Source organism: Acomys minous (genome assembly GCF_964271855.1).
Source record: "Acomys minous genome assembly, chromosome: 11".
Taxonomy (NCBI): domain Eukaryota; kingdom Metazoa; phylum Chordata; class Mammalia; order Rodentia; family Muridae; genus Acomys; species Acomys minous.
In genome coordinates this window covers 110,357,028-110,375,491 of record NC_140492.1, presented here as the reverse complement: position 1 = coordinate 110,375,491, position 18,464 = coordinate 110,357,028, and the positions used below count along the sequence as shown (strand labels likewise).

Below are 18,464 nucleotides of genomic sequence, written 5' to 3'. Positions count from 1 at the left end.
AGCAGTAGAAGTAAGGGCATCCCATGGCTTTCTGGCCAGTCAGTCTAGCTCAATTGGTGAGCCCTGGGTTCACAGAGATACCCTGTCTCAAACAATGAGGTAGAGGTTGACTAGGAAAGACATACAACACTGACCTCTAGACACAGAAGTCTGACTGTCCGCCCCCCCCCCCAAACAAAATGTACACGGAATGGCAATGACTGTGCAGAACTGTGAAGTAAGCATGTGGGAATTCACTGTGAAACACAGTTGTAAGTTAAACTGTGGTTGGCTGTACAGGGCTAGTTACTGTGTCCAACACAGCTTGCTGCATTTTAAGTATTATTCTTTTAAAACAACAAAACTTCAAAAGCAACCCACATAGTTTTGGTAAAGGAGCAGGACAATAAGAATGTTACTATGTTTTGAAAATATGTATTTATTTATTTTGTATGGGGGGGTTGGGGGAGGCAGCCCGCCCACAGGGAGGTCAGAGGACATCTTGTAGCTTTGTGTTTCTTTCTTTCCTGGATACAACTCAGGTTGCCTGGCTGGCTGGCAAGCACCTCTTCCTGCTTAGGCATCTGGACAACCCAAAATGTTACCTACTTGGCACCAAGACATGTGTATGTGTTATCCCATGGACTATTTACAGCGATAAGATAGGAGTTTTAGAATCATTTTTAAAGTGAGGAAGCTGAAACAGGCAGGTTAAGCAACTTGCCTAGGGCATGGGCTGGGCACTTGCTAAGGCGGGAATTCAAACCCATGTGTCTGTGTTCCTGGAGACAAACGGTCTTCATCATATTGGTCAGCTTGGAAAGGAGCTCAGGAGCTGCGGATTCTATGTGTACGTGTGTGATCTTAACTGACTCAGGTTTTGTCCTTCTATGCACTGGTGGTTCTCACTAGGGCACAGGCTGTCACCCTATAGCTTGTGTTAGCTGTGCTAATATCTTTAGGTTTCTTCTAAAAGTATAGCTAATGGCACTTTAGAAATGATTCCTTTTGTTTGTTGTTGTTGTTGTTGTTGTTGTTGTTGTTGTTGTTGTTGTTTTCTAGACAGGGTTTCTCTGTGTAGCCCTGGCTGTCCTAGAACTCGCTCTGTAGACCAGGCTGGCCTCCAACTCAGAGATCTGCCTGTCTCTGCCTCCCAAGTGCTGGGATTAAAGGTGTGTGCCCCCCACCACCACCCTGCTAAGGGTACTATTTTATTTTATCTATTTATTTTTGTTTTACTTTGTTGGTTTTTTTTTTTTTTCAAGACAGGGTTTCTCTGTGTAGCTTTGGCTGTCCTGGACTCACATTGTAGACCAGGCTGGCCTCGAACTCACAGGGATCCACCTGCCTCTACCTCCCGAGTCCTGGGATTAAAGGTGTCTGCCAACCTCCCCCCCCCCCAGCTAACCGAGTACCATTTTAAATGTAATTTTTACCCCACTTTTATTGGTTAGAAAAGCAGTCAGGCATTCGTCAGGCATTGCCAAACCTTCATCTCCAGCAGGGTTTATTCTGAAAGAACAGTAACCGGCCTCTTCTCATTTCCCCTTTTCTACTTAGTGCTGGGATTAAAGGCGTGGACAACCATGGCTGGCTAGAAATGACTCTATGCCCACCCATCATGACTTGACTCAACTTCCCTGAATACTATTATATTGTAAACAATGTGTAAACTTTCAGTCAAGAGAAATTTCCTGTTGCTTCAGCTGAGCTAATGAAAAAAATAAAAATAAATCCCTGTAGCATTAGTAATCTGAAAACCAAAGCATTCAAAAGCTCCCAGGCAGCTGGCTAAGTCATTCAGGCAGCCTGGCTGGGTAGCCACGGGTATTGTGTAAGTCATCACTGAGGGACATTTTCCCTCAGCATCTGTGGAGCCTGCAGGCTGTGCATCGTGAAGGCTCTGGGTGACCATGTACAGGCAGGCTTTTGGCTTGGAAGCTGGTCTGCACTAAGCAGCGATAGTCATCACAATGCAAATGTGACACATGTAAATGAAGACGCTGTCTACTGCACCAAGTACACAGCAGGTTACTCAAGAAGTGGTGAGTTCCAGCTTATCTTGGATCTCTCAGACACAGGAAGTATGGAATCTGTTGGATATGAGACAGCTACCCTCATCTGCTTCTCTCACCATCTGTCTGCTCAGCACCGTTGAGGATTTAGTTGGGCCATGGAAACATTCAGGAGATTTGTTGGTTGGTTGGTTGGTTTTTCGAGGCAGGGTTTCTCTGTGTAACCTTGGCTGTCCTGGGTTCTGTTTGTGGACCAGGCTGGCCTCGAACTCACTGAGATCTGACTGCCTTTGCCTCCCAGAGTGCTGGGATTAAATGTGTGTGCCACCACACCCAGCAACATCAGGAGGTGAAAACCTAGGAATCATAGACACAGTGCGAATAAGTCCCCAGATGGCCTTGGTGACAACAAAGTTCCACTTTTAGGAAAAATAAACATAAGTTCAAAGACTGAGAACAATTCATGGTAAGTTAGGGATACACGCTCTCCAGGGTGTGTTTCTTTGTCATGGGATGTCCTTTGAGGCTACTCCAGGCCTCAGGGCCCTTTGTAGCTGGTGGGTGCACAGCAGGGCTGTTGTGACCCGTGATGTGCCATTTCATCTTCTGCTTAGCTGTCAGATTCTAAGAGAATCTCAGATCTCTCTCTGACAACCACTGTTTTTTTCCCCCTCTGAACCACAAATCTGATTCATGTGAAGCAATTTTACCAGTGCTATTCAACACTGAGAGCAATGTTGATCAGGCCACAGGCAGTGCCTGGCTTGTCTAGGTATGTGGAGGACAGACTAGCAGGGGGCTGAGAGACCAGCAAAACAGCCCCACACCTTGAAGGGTCTAGAACTGCATGGAAGCCCCGTCTCCTCCTCACTGATATTTAAAAGCTGAATGAAAAATAAATAAATAAGGACATGCTTGTGCCTAGACATGGACTGAGAAGGTTTTCTATCAGAGACATCTGGAAGGGTCCAGACTGAACAGGGCCATGAGTGGAGAGGGGGAGGGGAAAGCAAAAGAGGAAGAGAAGAGAGGATAGGTGAGAGGCCAGGAGTGTGCCAGGAGACCAAGAGGCCAAGAGACCGGCGTCCAAAATGATGGAGGTCACATGGGAAAGAGAAGCTGAGGGGAAGAGAAGCCATGAGGTTTAGGGTAGGGGGTGGGGTGAGAAATGTCAGGAGAAGCCACAGACACTGGGATGCTGGGAGAGCTAGCCAGGGTCTCCTTTGATATAGCCGTAGGCACCTCAGTTATCTACTGGTGCCCGGTTTCTTTGAAATCTAACAAAATGCACTTGACATTTAGTCCCCAACCACATGTGGGTATTCCCCACAAAGTTACAGAGTATCCCTGGTGGCCGTGGTGGGGGTTGGGGGATGGGTGTGTGTGTGTGGGTAGAGGGGCATGGGTAGTTTAGGAACACATGATGTACTCTAAAGGACTTTTAAAACTCTCTGGTGTGACACGTGCAGTGGTGAAACCATTTTATTTCACTTCTATTTGGAAAACAACAACAGCAACAACAAACCCCAAGGTCTCACAGATCAGAAAGATCAGTAAATCAATCCCTGCCTTTGCCTTGGAGGTTTCTAACCTAGAAAACCAGCTAACATCGCAACAGCCAAGGATTACTGCTGGGGATGGGCATCTGAGATTGAAAATGGCTACAGTAATGTTGCGTTGCAGGAGCTTTCTCTCCAAGTGAGAGAGGTTGCCAAAATGATACGGCCACTAAAAATGTGTTTAGAATGGAGGCTTCTATAATGTGAGTCAGACACTAATGCAAGGGGGAAGAAATAAACCACAGTAAAATGGAGGTCATAAAGTATAAGCAAATTCTAACAGGAACAAACAAACATACAAAATAAGCAGAAGTTGTGTGTAGTGGTGCAGAATTTGGGAGGCAGATCTCTGAGTTTGAAGACAGAAGTCTACACAGTGAGTTCCAGGTCAGCCAGGGCTACATAGAGAGACCCTGTCTTGAAATAACAACCAACAACCAAAACAAAAGTAAGAGACCAAAGTTGTGCCTAATTTTCAACAGAATTGACTAGTTCCGTTCTTCTAAACTCAGTGGTGAGCTCCACCAGAGCAGGGATAAACTCTAAAAACAGTAGGGACATAACAAATACTTATTGAAAGAATAAAATGACAACAATGCTGGCTGGGGAGACCAAGTATTCTATTCAGTGCTCAAAATGTTTCTGTAAGATATTTTCTTTGAAAGGCCACTAGCTAGAGTAGCAGTTATACCCATGAAATAAGGAAAGAAATAGGTGAGGTTGGGTCAGAGAAATAAGCCCCATCTTCCTGTACATTGGGAATGACTTACAGTTGTCAACAGTTTTCACAGGACCTGTTACCTTGCCACAGGGAAACTCAGTGACCACAGACACCTCAAGGTATCCTTTACATGAGTCACTATTTCAGAATTGTAGATGTTGGTCCCTGCGTCAAATCTTACTTAATGCATCAATAAAAAGTTTGTGTAAGTCAGACCTAGTGTTAAGGGCTGGTAATCCCAGGCATTTAGGGAGATGGTAAATCCAAGGCCAATCTGTGCTATGAAAGTAAGTTCAGGGCTGGAGAGATGGCTCAGAGGTTAAGGGGACTGACTGCTCCTCCAGAGGTCCTGAGTTCAATTCCCAGCAACCACATGGTGGCTCACAACCATCTATAATGTGATCCGATGCCCTCTTCTGGCCTGCAGGTGTACATGCAGGCAGAACACTGTATGTATAATAAATAAATAAATCTTAAAAAAAAAAGAAAAGAAAAGAAAGTAAGTTCAAGGCTGATTTTGTCAATCTAACTGGACCGTGTCTAAAAGAGAAAGAAAGAAAGAGAGAAAGAAAGAAAGAAAGAAAGGAAGGAAGAAAGAAAGAAGGAAAGAAAGAAAGAAAGATGAAAAAGACTGGGAATATAGTTTAATGGTAGAGCTACTAAGCTATTTCCCCTGGAATATGCTAGACTGTAGGTTCGATCTATGGATCCCCAATACTTCAAAAGAGGTTTGCTCAACAAATACAGCTTGTGTATTCCTATTATCAGTTTGCTCCTCGAAACATTCTGATAGCTATATTTCAAAACCATTTATTACTTTTGTACTATATATTAGTTTGTATTATGTTTTGTTTTATGTAACTCAGATATCTTCTGAGTAGAGATCCACAGGCCTCACCAGCAGGTGAAACCTATCCATGCTGCAAAACACAAGTAAGAATTTCCTACTCTTGAGTCTATCGGACATTTTTGGAAGATACTAAGTGATAATAATTATTATTATTTTATTTTGCTTTTTTGGAGACAAGTTTTCTCTATGTAGCTTTGGCTGTCCTGGATTAACTTTGTAGACCCGGCTGGCCTTGAACTCAGAGATTCATCTGCCTCTGCCTCCCTGCGTGCTAGGATTAAAGATGTGTACTACCATGCCTAGCAGAAAATATTATTTTTGAGAATAGATTCTGGAAATAACTAGTGTCACCAAGAATTGTCTAATATTTGAAATGTGTATTTCAGTTAGGTAACAAAACAGAGAGGAAAATGTACTTTAATATAGAAATAACATGAATTGCACAACTTTTTCTTGAATTAAAATGTTCTATTTCTTCCTATAATATGTATTGATATGTAATATGTATATCATATTATATGTAATGTGTACATCATATTAAAGTAAATATATATGCACAGTTTTAAAGATATTTATTTTATTATATTGAAGTGTATGTGTGTGTGTATGTGTCTGTGTCTGTGTAAAAGAGAGACTTGCATTCCAGTATCCATGGAGGCCAGGGGAATTGAGTCCTCAGATGCTGAGTTAATAGGTGATTATGAATCATCCTGATATGGGTGCTGGGAACTAAACTTGGGACTCCTGAAAGAGTAGTGCATAGTCTTAGCCACTGAGCTACCTTTCCAATCAAACACACACACACACACACACACACACACACACGAACACACAAACAGGTACACACCACACACACACACACATGCACACGCACACGCACATGCACACGCGCACACACACACACACACGCACACACATGTGCACACATACGTGTGCATGCATGAACACACACATACACAAATGCAGGCACACACAAACAAGTACCCACACACCCAGGCACACACAAACAGGTACACATACACACTCACACACACACTTTTCGGTAGCCACTATGTGTAAGTAACTAGAGTCACGGAGAACAAAGATGGTTGTCCTCACACACTTCTGGAGTTGGGGGACCAGGATGGAGGGAGTGAAGGCTCTTAAGTAGGCGTGACCTTACTCCACTTTAAAATATGGTCAGTTTTAGCATAAAATTTTGGTGTATTTAGAAATGCTTTAATGTTTTTGCCTTTTCTTGACCGTCATGTGAGATGTCTACAGTCAGGGACTGTTTCTTCTGGTTTTGCCTTTTGGGTGCACACTGGTCACGGTTACACATTAGGAATGCAGAGCGTGGAGCTGCTGCTGTGACTCCTGGCCAGAACCTCACATCTGGCTTTGCAAATTGAGCATATTTTCTCAGAGTACTGTTATGACTGGTATTTGGATTATGAGGCCACTCCCCCAAAAATCTATCAACATAAAGTCGTACATACAATCAACAGTGTATCCTAATAACCACGCAGGATGGTGCTTCGGGTGGATGCACTAAGAATTCTAAGCCTGATACTAAGGTATTCTAGAATATTGTTATTCTAACCAGATACCAAAGCTAAGGCGAGAGCAGGAGAGGCTAGATTCCAGACCCACGGCAGCTGGAGAGTACACGCTCTGAAACAGACAAGCCTCTGCTGATTTTTCTGAGCTCCTTTCAGACTGACTATGCAAAGGACACCTGGCTCATCCTGCCTTCTTCTGTGTGGAAAGCTTCTAAAGAAGTCACTTTGCAATCAGATGACACAGTAAGAATGAAACAGGAAAAACAAGAAAACAAGAAAGAGTTCAGAAGTGAAACCATAGACAAAACTAAGAGAAAATTTAGCACTGTGTAATCAAGTTTCTGAGGGTAGATAGGCATTCTTAAAAAAAAAAAAAAAAAAAAAAAGACCCAAAGCAAAATCAGTAACAGGAAAAACAAAACAAAAAACAAACAAAAAAACACAAAAAAACAAAACAACCCAAACAAAACAACAACAATCTTTTTTGAGGGGAGGGCGGTTTTGGGTTTTAGATTTTGGAGACAGGGTTTCTCTGTGTAGCCTTGGCCCTGTCCTGGACTCAATTTGTAGACCAGGCTGGCCTCGAGCTCACAGCGATCCTGCCTGCCTCTGCCTCCTGAGTGCTGGGATTAAAGGTGTGCGCCATCAAAGCCGGCACAACAATCATTTTGATAAATCATATTCACAAGTTTTTGAACATGAACTATGAATAGTTGACCAAGCTGAAAATATATTTTAAACCTAGCCCAGGCAAAGGTCGAGCATCCAAACTATATGAAACAATAAGAAAGCGACAAGTGTCTCTGTAGATTAATCAAAAAGAAATGTAAAGAGACAGACCACGAGAGAAGGTATAGGAAGCGTGTCAAACGCGTGGGAGATGCAGCCTCGAGGGAGGAGTGCAAACAAGCAAGAGAACAACTCAACAACACCGAGAGAGGAGCGCTCCTTAGCCTGCTGGGGGAACAATAAATTGATGTTTGGGGAAACAAGTAGGCAGTGTGCATTAAACTAAAAACAAGCACGCTGATACACGGAAATGAGTTTTGTAGAGAAATTCTTCAATAAGGAGCCCAAGGCGACGTGCACAAGGCTGCGTTTAGATTGGTGTTACGACGGAGGAAAAGCTGGAGACAGCCCAAATATCCATCCACAGGGAAACGGCTACGTGGGACACTGCGACGCCATTCAAAGGAATGAACCAGATCTCTACCTAGGAACACGGGGAGTTGGAAAAGTGAACCCGAAGAGTATCAACACACAGGAGTGTGATGCCTTCTATGTGACGTTCTGTGGCTTCTATGACTGTATGGGAAGCCTGGAAGGGCAAGATGATGAGCAAGGTGGGTGGTTGGAATCAGGGAGGAGCTTTCAATGGTACGTGTTATCACTGAAGTCGCATACCATGAGCCCACATAGGGCGGTCCCTGAAATAATGCCCGTTTCTTTGACATAAGAGCATCACATTCCAGGCTTAGTATGATTTCAGAAATTGATATTTTTTTCCCCTCTTTTCATGACCCTTCACATCTTTGGGCTTCACATCCACGGATTCAACCCGACGGGGATTAAAAATATTTGTGGAAATCACCACTGTCTTAATCGTGCACAGACGTCTTTCTTGTCATTAAGTCATTACTTACATTGCACTAGGTATTTATTGTAATGGATCTAGACAAGGTTTCAAGCCCAAGAGAAGGTGAGAAAAGTTACTGGCAAAAGCTACTGTTTTATAGAAGGCACTTGAACTTGCAATTTTGGGCATCCTGGAGATCTCAGGACTAGTTAGCTCCCCATACATACAGAGGGCAGACCTTATATTAAATCTATATATGTAGTCATCTAGACACACACTGTATGAAAAACACAAGTGCTAGGAACATAAGTGGAACCATTTTTGTGTGATTTAGTATAAGCCTGTCAGCTTGCGGCCAGGCAGCTCCGGTAAGAAACAGGCCTCAGAAGCAAGCTCTAATGTGTTAATGGACCAGCCACGTAACCGTGCAAGGTGGCATTGAGAGGTTAGTGAGCTAGCCCACAAGCTTTGAACCCAGATAGCCCCCAAAGCCTAGTGAGACGATACAAAAATTGGAACTTTGGAAATGCTCTTTAGGATATTACAGCCATGCTGCCAGACGCCTTCTCTAGCCCCTGTGCTGATGATACTCTTCAGCACAGAACCTGAGATTGGCTTCTGAGTGTGGCTTTGGCTCCAGGGACCTTTGAACTTCTGGCACCATTGCTGGGCTCACACACACCTGCCCATCTGTTAGCACTAGCCCCTGGCCATGACCTTCTAAACCTCCACAGGTGCCATCCTGCCAGCCTGCCACAGTGAAGGACTTTAGTGCTGAGCTAAGCTGAGTCTGCAAAGTTCCTGAAGGATCCTCTCTGTAGATAAATCCCCAGTTGAATCCCACAGAAATATTTCCTGCCCAACTAACCAACTGTTCCCCGACTGGTGAGATGTCTGTAGCATGGCATTTGAAAGAGATATTTGTGTGAATATACCAAGATTGTTTGAAAGACACATTTTTGTGTGGACATTCTCATTGCTGAGCACCTCACAGCCCACCGGCCATACTGTCTGCAACAGATGGGTGCAGACTTGCTGAGATACGGGTCAAAGAGGAAACTGTGACATTGGGCAGAACATCTTCAAAGCTGTCGTTTTCTGCGCTTAGAGCTCAGTTGGTCCAAATACCGGCATGACAGCAGGAGAAATTTTTGTTGTTATTTTGAGATAGGGTCACTCTATGTAGTCCTGACTGTCCTGGAGCTTGCTATACAGACCAGGCTTGTCTCCAACTCAGAGATCCTCCTGCCTCTGCCTCCGGATGTGCCACTATGCCCCTCAGATTTTTTTTTTTTAAAACAGAGGTCACTTTGCATGAGGAAGAACCAGAAGTCTTTGAAAGATCTGTGTTCGTCTCAGCATCCCTGGGTGGAGCAAGGCATGGGGGGCTATGACTTTCCTGGGAACATGAGCTCAGCTTCCAAGTGGCCAGAGTCGCAGGTCTGCCAACGGAATCTGGCTTTATGGTATGGATGCCCGAATCAGCAGCCACCTAAAATAAGATCCACTCTGGGTGTGAGGCTGCAGTAGTGGAAGTGGTTGGGAGCTTGCTTAGCGTCTAGACACCCCCAGCGTGCTGACATAACTGCAGCTGTCCAAGCGTTCTGCTTTACACGTGGGCACCGAGTGATCGATGCGCCACCCAGCCTCTGCTTCTCCTATTTTTTAAAAAGCAGAAGTCTAAAAGCATACACTACTCTGCCCTCTGAGATTTGGCTCTGGGCCATTCTAGATTTGTGGAGTGAACACAGTGTGTGGCCACAAGTCAGGGGAGATGTCTGGCTTCAAACCTGAGTTGTAAACAGGGGCTTTTGGGTGTGGTCAGGGGGCGGGGGACCCCTGATGAAAGGCTCTAGACAGTTGGGGGGCAGAGGTGTAGATCAAAATCAATGTAGTGTGACGTCTTGTGTAGCTGTGTTTTCAGTATGACTAGACTTTTCTCAATATTTCCAGCCCCCCCTCCTCCTCCTCCTCCTTCTTATTCTTTTTTTTTAACAATTTATTTTTTATTTGCATCAGTGTTTAGCATGCATGTATGTCTGTGAGAGGGTGTCAGATCTTCTGGAACTGAAGTTACAGGCAGTTGTGATCTGCCACGTGGGTGCTGGGAATTGAACTCAGGACCTCTGGAGGAGCAGCCAGGGCTCTTAACCACTGACTCATCTCTCCAGCCCATTCCAGCTCTTCTTAACTGATGAGTAACCTAACCAAGCACACTTATGTAGAAAGCCCATTAAAAGCCTCAGGTATTTCAGTTGGATTTGCAATGCTTGTAATAGAAATCCATTGGCCGGTGAAAATCAGTACTCACCTTTGAACAACGTGACATAGCTATAATAAATAAACAGCTATAACAAACCCCTAAGCTGCCCTGGGGCAGCACTGCAGGGTCTGACCAAGAACTCTGCTCAAGGATGGGGACGGATGATTTGGAAGCCTTCAGCAAGGATGCTTTAGCAATGTGAAGGAAACAACAATTGCAATTAACAAGGACTAGTAATGCTGACGGGGGACTAGCCCGTCTGTTCTCCTAATTCAGAAAACACAAAAACAAAAACAAACAAAGTAAAACACATCTGGAGCCACTGCTTGTTATTTATGTTTTGGGGTGGGGGACTGAAGAAGACAGGACAGGGAATGCCTAGAGGGAAATTATAAAACTCCAGTCACGTGATTAATGCCTAAGTACTTACTCAATGCAAGGAAACCCCTCCTTGGTAGAAGTCGCCCACACCCAACATGCTAGAGGTCAGCCTGAAGGTAGGAGCGGAGAGGCTTGCCTGCTGAGAGGGACGCGCAAAGGACGGCTTCCACTCTCATGTGCAGTACGTGGCCGGGGACGGCCGACTCACCTCCGTGTCCTGGTGGTTGATCTCACCGAGGCTGGACTGCTGCAGGAGGACTAGGAGAAGCCTGTTGGGAAGGACAAGACGGGCTCAGCAGCACAGACAGCCATGGGTGCTTAGAGCCGCTAGCAAAGTGCAGCCCCAGGAAGGTGCTCCGAATAAAGCAAAGCTCTTCCTGTCTATTCTAGATGTTAACATAGAAAACAGAGGATCACGCTTGTCTCCTCATGGTGGGAGTGCTCCTGGGGACTGAGGCAAAGCAGGACAGTAAGCCTTTAGCCTCATCCTCTGTCACGTAGGTAGCAATCTAGTAGCCAAATGCATGTGCTGTCTGTTCTCTCGCCCACCCCACCCCTTTTGCATAAGTATATGTAGTGCGTGCATTCACACCTTCACACACCAGTAAATCGAGAACATCTGAACAGGCAATGACAGGACTCAGTGTGAAACATCTTGAACTTGATTCGCAGGTTCACACTGGCCTGTGCTTGGTTGTCTGAGGGTCAACATTCCCTCCAGGAGACAGAGGCCGTTGGCTGCATTGGTTCTAGAGCAAGGCTCTGGAGCCAGACTGTGTGAGTTCATATGTCCATCCTGCCAAAGTCTGTACTCTGAAGGTAAGTTACTTACCTTCTCTGTGCCTAAGCTTCCTGTCCTTGAGTGTAAAAAGTCCTGGTCTCACAGGTCAGTGAGGTAACACCCATAGAGTGTATGGACCATGGCTCAAACACAAAAGTGTTATTTATAGAAGCATTAATCCTAGAGTTTTGAGCCTTGGCCCCATCTCTGAACCACCAGGGACAGTTTTAAAATCACAAACAGCTGGACTGTACTCAATGGGTCTTGGAGAAGCCTAGTCGCTAGTGTTGAAAAGCACCTGTTTCAGATCAATCTGGTGAACCGACACATTTGGAAACCATTGAGAAGGTGCTTGTGCCTGGTCAGCGAACTCCCACACTGAGGGCTGAGGAGAGCGCAGGCAAAGAGGCTCAAAATGATTTTTATAAGATTTGAAAAATGAAATTGTTTACTCCTATTCTCCAATCTAGTTTTCTTCTCTCTTTGCATGTGTCGTGTGTGTGTGTGTGTGTGTGTGTGTGTGTGTGTGTTTGTGTGTGTGTGTCCTGTGTATGTGTGTGTGTGCATGTGGGTCCTGTGTATGTGTGTGTGTCCTTGTGTATGTATGTGTGCATGTGTGTCCTATGTGTGTGTGTCCTGTGTGTGTGTGTTTGTGTGTGTGTGTCCTGTGTGTCCTGTGTATGTGTGTGTGTCCTGTGTATGTGTGTGTGTGCATGTGGGTCCTGTGTATGTGTGTGTCCTTGTGTATGTGTGTGTGCATGTGTGTCCTGTGTATGTGTGTGTGTGTCCTGTGTGTCCTGTGTATGTGTGTGCGTCCTGTGTATGTGTGTGTGTGCATGTGGGTCCTGTGTATGTGTGTGTGTCCTTGTGTATGTATGTGTGCATGTGTGTCCTATGTGTGTGTGTCCTGTGTGTGTGTGTTTGTGTGTGTGTGTCCTGTGTGTCCTGTGTATGTGTGTGTGTCCTGTGTATGTGTGTGTGTGCATGTGGGTCCTGTGTATGTGTGTGTCCTTGTGTATGTGTGTGTGCATGTGTGTCCTGTGTATGTGTGTGTGTGTCCTGTGTGTCCTGTGTATGTGTGTGCGTCCTGTGTATGTGTGTGTGTGCATGTGGGTCCTGTGTATGTGTGTGTGTCCTTGTGTATGTATGTGTGCATGTGTGTCCTGTGTGTGTGTGTGTCCTGTGTATGTGTGTGTGTGTAACAGAGGTGGGTATCAGCTGTCTTCTTTAGTTGCTCTCCATTATTATTATTTTTTTCTTGAGACAGCATCTCTCACTGTGCCTGGAGCTCTCTAATTGTTCAGGGTGGCCTTCTCAGGGGTCCCTGGGGTTTCTCTTGTCTCTACCTCCTCTCCCCCAACACTAGGTTATAAATTTGAGTTGCCATGATTTTGCGTGGGTGCTGGGATCCACACTCCCAGTCTCCGTGCTTGCACGGCAAGGGTGACAGGAGCCCTCTCCCCAGTTCCCTCAACCCAGTTTTCACTGTGTCTCAGCTTTGATGACATCTCAGACCCTAAGTATGGAACCACCACCACCAAGGGAGGAAAAGAATGGAAGGCAAATCATATTGCCTTTGTAATAGGCATGATTCAGGGAGAGCTTGGACAGACATGGGATATCCTTGTTTGTATAGATTTGACATGGCTTGCAAAGCCTGGGTTTGAATCTAGCTTTTCCACTGTCTTTTGGGGAGCTGAGCTGCTGCTGGAGCTTAATTCTTGCCTCATTGTGGAGTGACCTTCCTTACACCTAACAGCAGTGGCCTGAAGGATCCAATGGCTGCAGCAGGCTGAGAATTCCTTGCAGGGAGATTTGTAGGAATGGGCTAAGGCTGTGAGCAGTTGTATCTCTTTTGCACTTTTCTGAATTCTAGACTCATTCCTTTATCGGATAGGAAGTCAGTAGAAAAATAATTGTGCCCACTTTTAGTCTCCAGGGCTGCTTTGGTCTGCAGCGGGTACAGAAGAGGGAGATGAACGAAGGCAGAGGTTCTCAACCTTCCTAACATTGTAACTCCTCAACACGGTTCCTCATGCTGTGCTGCCCCTCAACCATCGTTATTTCCTTGTATATAATAATGAAGTAGCAATTATTTCATTGCTACTTCACAACTGTGATCTTGCTAGTTATGTATCATAATGTAAATATCTGATATGCGACCCTTAAAGGGGTCTCAACCCACAGGCTGAGAACCTGTGAGCTAGGGCCCGTGTTACTTCTCAGCTTGCCCTGCGTTTGATGGGTTCCTTCCTCTGTACTCAGCCAGGCTCTCCTTCCTGGATCCAGTGGAGGGAGATGGCTTCCAGAAAAGTTAGGTTCATGGAAGATTGGAATAGAGGTAAACAGAGGAAGCTGGACACAGATGTCCTGAGAAGAGCTCTCCTCCCCTGTCTCTGTCTCTGTCTCTGTCTGTCTCTGTCTCTGTCTCTCTTACCCCTGAGGCACACTGCTGGCTAAAGCCACCTCATAGTGTTCCTAGGATTCAGCCTGACCTAGAAGACATTAGACATCTACTGTGCAGCCTGCTGACCCCTTGCCGTCCCGCTGTGTGCAGATTATCTGGCTCGGCGGGGGTGGGGTGGGGGTGGGGCTCCCACCTACCTCAGCTCTGAAAGCTCGCTGGCCCTCAGTCTTGTTCTCCCAGCATGACACTATGGTGGCCAGAAACAGTTCTTCCTCCAGCCTTACTGGAACCTGTTCAAACTGCCCTCAGATCGCAGACCAACAGCCCCAGGCCATTACAGACTAGGTACCAGGTTCCCAGCAGGGTCTTTCCCTTCCCTGGGGCCATGATTGGGTAACAAGAATGCAGACGCCCCGCCCCGCTATTAGAATTCTTGCTTCCTGTCAACTATCCACCACCGGGCCTTAAACAAGTTGCAAAGCTCTCAGGACCTCACTTTCTTTCTTTCTTTTCTTTTCCTTTCTTTCTTTCTTTCTTTCTTTCTTTCTGTTTTGTTTTTTGAGACAAGGTTTCTCTGTGAGGCTGTCCTAGACTCACTTTGTAGACCAGGATGGCCTTAAACTCACAGTGATCCACCTGCCTCTGCCTCCCGTTGAGGACCTCATTTTCTTATCTGTACAATAGAGAACATACCTTCTAATTCTTAAAGATTTGCCACAATTTTTTGTTGTTGTTTTGATTTTTCAAGACAGGGTTTCTTGATTTGCCACAATTTTAAGTGGGTCAATGTTTAAAAGCATTTTAGGATCACTTTTACCTGCTCACCTCCAACTTCTCTATAATGGTTCATTTAAAAAAAAAAAAACCTTGCTGGGTCTTATCTTTTCTGAGTCTTCCCTGGTCACTTTTAGGTGATTCGAGTGGCAGCAGGGACAGCTAAAGACACCAGAGCATCAGTTTACTTCTGTAATCTAATCTGTTTTACTGACACACACACACCCCAGCCCCCGCAGACTCCCAGCCCTGAAGCTCAGTGATGGCAGTGAACTGGGGGTGGTCCCCCAAGCCAGCCATCTCCCCTTCCTGTCTGTCCCTAATGCTATCTAGAAGAATGTGGAATAATAAAATAGCCACAGCAGGTTAGAACATTAGTAATTTATAGGACCCCATGGTAATGAGCCAGGAAACCCTCTGGCTGTAGTCAAGAGCGATGAAAAGCTGCAGAACTGCTGGCTCCAAGGCAGGGAAAAGTGAAAAAGAAAGAAAAGAAAAAGATCTGCCTGTTACCATGGAGACCATGAAGAAGTCCTCCAGAGCCCGGCTTCTTTCAGAGGAAATTGCTGCTTGCCTTTCAGCACTAGCGCCTACGGGGCTGTACACAACTCTGTCTCCTTGGGACTCTGTCCTAATGATCCTTTCCCCTCTTTCACTCAGGCGCCCTCTGAATGTCCTAGCCAAGGGTGCAAGAAAAGCACAGGATCACTGACAGGGGGAGACTCGGGCCTGTTAAGAATCACAGAGCTCGGAGCGGGCACGGGACTTGTGGGATGAACCCTGGGCTAATGTATAAACCACGTATCCTGGTGTCTGCTCCAATCCTTGCTACCATGGGCCTTAGCTGAGGATGTGGGTCTAAGCCCATCAGAGAACCCGAATCTTTGCAGCAGGCTAAGGGCAGAATGTGAGTGTCCCTCTGGACTGTTTAAAAGCAGTTTCAGTCTGAGGCTTCCCTCTCGATAACCTCCAGTGGGAATCACGTGGGAGGGGCTTGCTGTTTGGAAAACCTAAGGGTCAGCATATTTTTACGCCAGTGTAAACATCTTTTCACGAGGCCTCTGGGTGGGTGGCTGTTTGTACTATTTACTAGCATCAAGAAAATACAGATGGATCTGAGCTCATGAAAATTGCAAAGGGAGTTTCAGGGGGGGGAACCAAATGGCCTGAGCTTAGTTCTTAAGCCCAACAGCAGCCAGTTTCCTTGAGTCTACACAGAGGGGAGTGAGTGTTCCTCTCCCAGCATCCTTTGCAGTAAATGGGTATTGGACATGGGCACAAGGTTGTGTGCACAAATAGCTATGTGCTTATACACACCCTTTGCAGACCCATGTGTGCCACTGTGGGAGCTGGTGGGGTGGCAGTAAGTGGGTCCTATTTGCCAGCATATGGCATTCATATCTGTCTAGGGTCATCATTAATGCTTTCTGAACACAACACACTAGGTACGATGTTCAGTAGCTTTTAATATATTTTCCTCTAATTCTGACTCTCTTTTTATAAGAAAAGAATTGCACACACACACACACACACACACACACACACCCCATTTTCTAGAAAAGAAACTTATTTGGGCCTTGACATAGTAACTTGTCCAAGACAAAGTGGTTGGTCAGATGACGCCAGATTCAAGTTCAGCCTGTCTCCCAGGCACTATTTCTTGATCTCAACCCAATGAGAATTTTAGGCGGGTTTTGGTTACATGAATAAAAAACAAGATGAGTGAAGAAATTAGGCAGAGAAGACAAGAACAGAGGATATAAGACATGATTTATTTACAGTCCTTTGTGGTGTACACGTGTGTGTGTGTGTGTGTGTGTGTGCGCGTGTGTGTGTAGGTTTCAAACTGAGTTTTGAAATGTCTAAGCACAGAAAGTGAGGCACGGGATCATAAGCCACAGTGTTCCTATAATACAAATTCCAACAATTTTCTCTGGCGAAGACGGGGAGCCATTCCTCCCTTAGTGAAACTGTTTCTGTGGTTTCTTGTACAGGGATTTTTGAAGATGTTGTAATGAATAAAATATGACCTGATCTTGAGCCAGTAAAGGCTGTTTCTCATAAGGTTCTGGCAAAACAGGCCAAGGTCTTGCTGATAAAATATGATCATTGCAATGAACTGTGCAAGGCCTACAAAGGTGGCTCTCAGGAAGACAACAGACCATCAGGCCGGTTTTCTTCATGCATGTATCAGTTAGTTAGCTTCTGTTTGCCCCATTCTTCATCTGTGAAGTGAGGATAAAAGTATGGCGTTCTATACAGAAGAGCGGTGCATCAAATGGGTCAGGACCCAGAAAGCACTCAGGCTTTTGTTCAGAACATGCTTATAATAGCAATACCATCCTCCCACCTTGTCAGCATCTCTTCATGTTCTTCATCCCTGTCATGATTGCTGTCCTAAGCCTGTCTATACCTAGGTACAGGCTGGTGAGCTGGCTCAGTGGGTAAAGGTGTTCCCTTTCACGTCTGATGACCTAAGTTTGAGGCCTGGAACTCACGTGGGTGAAGGAAGAGAACCAAGTTCTCTAAGTTACTCTCTGGCTCGACATGCACGCCATGCCATGGGGTACACTCACGCATGCGTGTACACACACAACATAAATAAATGAATGCCTTTTAAAAAGTTGTGTCCATTTAAGAAACAAGGCTCACATGACTAATGAAAGAGGCTCTGCTTCTCCAGGGCAGTGGCAGTGTTGGGAGATGCCCACAAAGACAGACGAGGTCTGTTTTCTCAGAAAGCCATGGTTTCTGTATGCTGATGCTTAAACAAGTGGCTGCAGCCCAACTCTGTGATGAAGCATGGCTTGACTAGTTTCTGCTTCAAGCCCCTAATGCGGATGTAACTCTGCCATAAATTTCTCAGTAAAATAACTATATATATATGTTTATATATACAGATACATATATACATATACATATATATGTATACACACATATGTATGGTTTATATACATATATATGCTTATATATAGATACATACATACATATATATGTACACACACACACACACACACACACACACACACACACACACACACACACATATTTCCAGGAGGGAGCCTTTAAGACACAATGCTTCCCAGAGAGTCTGCAGGTGATTCAACTACTTTATTTGCTGTCCGTGGCTTAAAGGTTTGACCCAATCCATTTGGAAGAAGATTCACTAACAAAATATTCCTTTCAGAATACTCATTCACAGCTTTTGCGTTTCATTAGTTGAGTGCCTTTGTAACTAAAGTAAGATGTTACCCTTCAGAATCAAACTATCCATTTACAAGAAGAAAACTGTTACCTTTGGCACACAGGCGGATGTTTTCTTTTCTGGATTCAACAACAGAGGATGGTGGCTGGGTCATTGGGTAGAGCATCCAGAGAAGAAGAAGAAGAAGCCTCAACTCTTTGCTTTCAAAGTCTCAGGGGTGTAGGATAGCTCATAGAGTGTCTAGAGACATTGCTATATGTCCTAAGTCCATGGGGCAGGGGGCAGGGTGGTAGTACACATCTTTCATCCCAGCACTGGGGGGTGGGAGTGGAGAGGCAGGTGAATCTGAGTCTCTGAGTTCAAGGCCAGCCTGGTCTACAGAGTGAGTTCTAGGACAACAGCCAGAGCTACA

At 45.2% G+C, this 18,464-nt stretch overlaps 1 protein-coding gene across 3 annotated transcripts in view; it reads right to left on the bottom strand.

Moving 5' to 3' along the window:
* The window catches only part of ANKRD55 (ankyrin repeat domain 55), a 92,666-nt gene that overhangs the window by 38,186 nt on the left and 36,016 nt on the right, over positions 1-18,464 (bottom strand). For all 3 annotated transcript variants that reach the window (XM_084801023.1, XM_084801021.1, XM_084801022.1), the window contains exon 5: positions 11,094-11,154. In XM_084801023.1, coding sequence (XP_084657149.1) covers positions 11,094-11,154 — 61 coding nt within the window. The remainder of the gene's footprint in view (positions 1-11,093; positions 11,155-18,464) is intronic.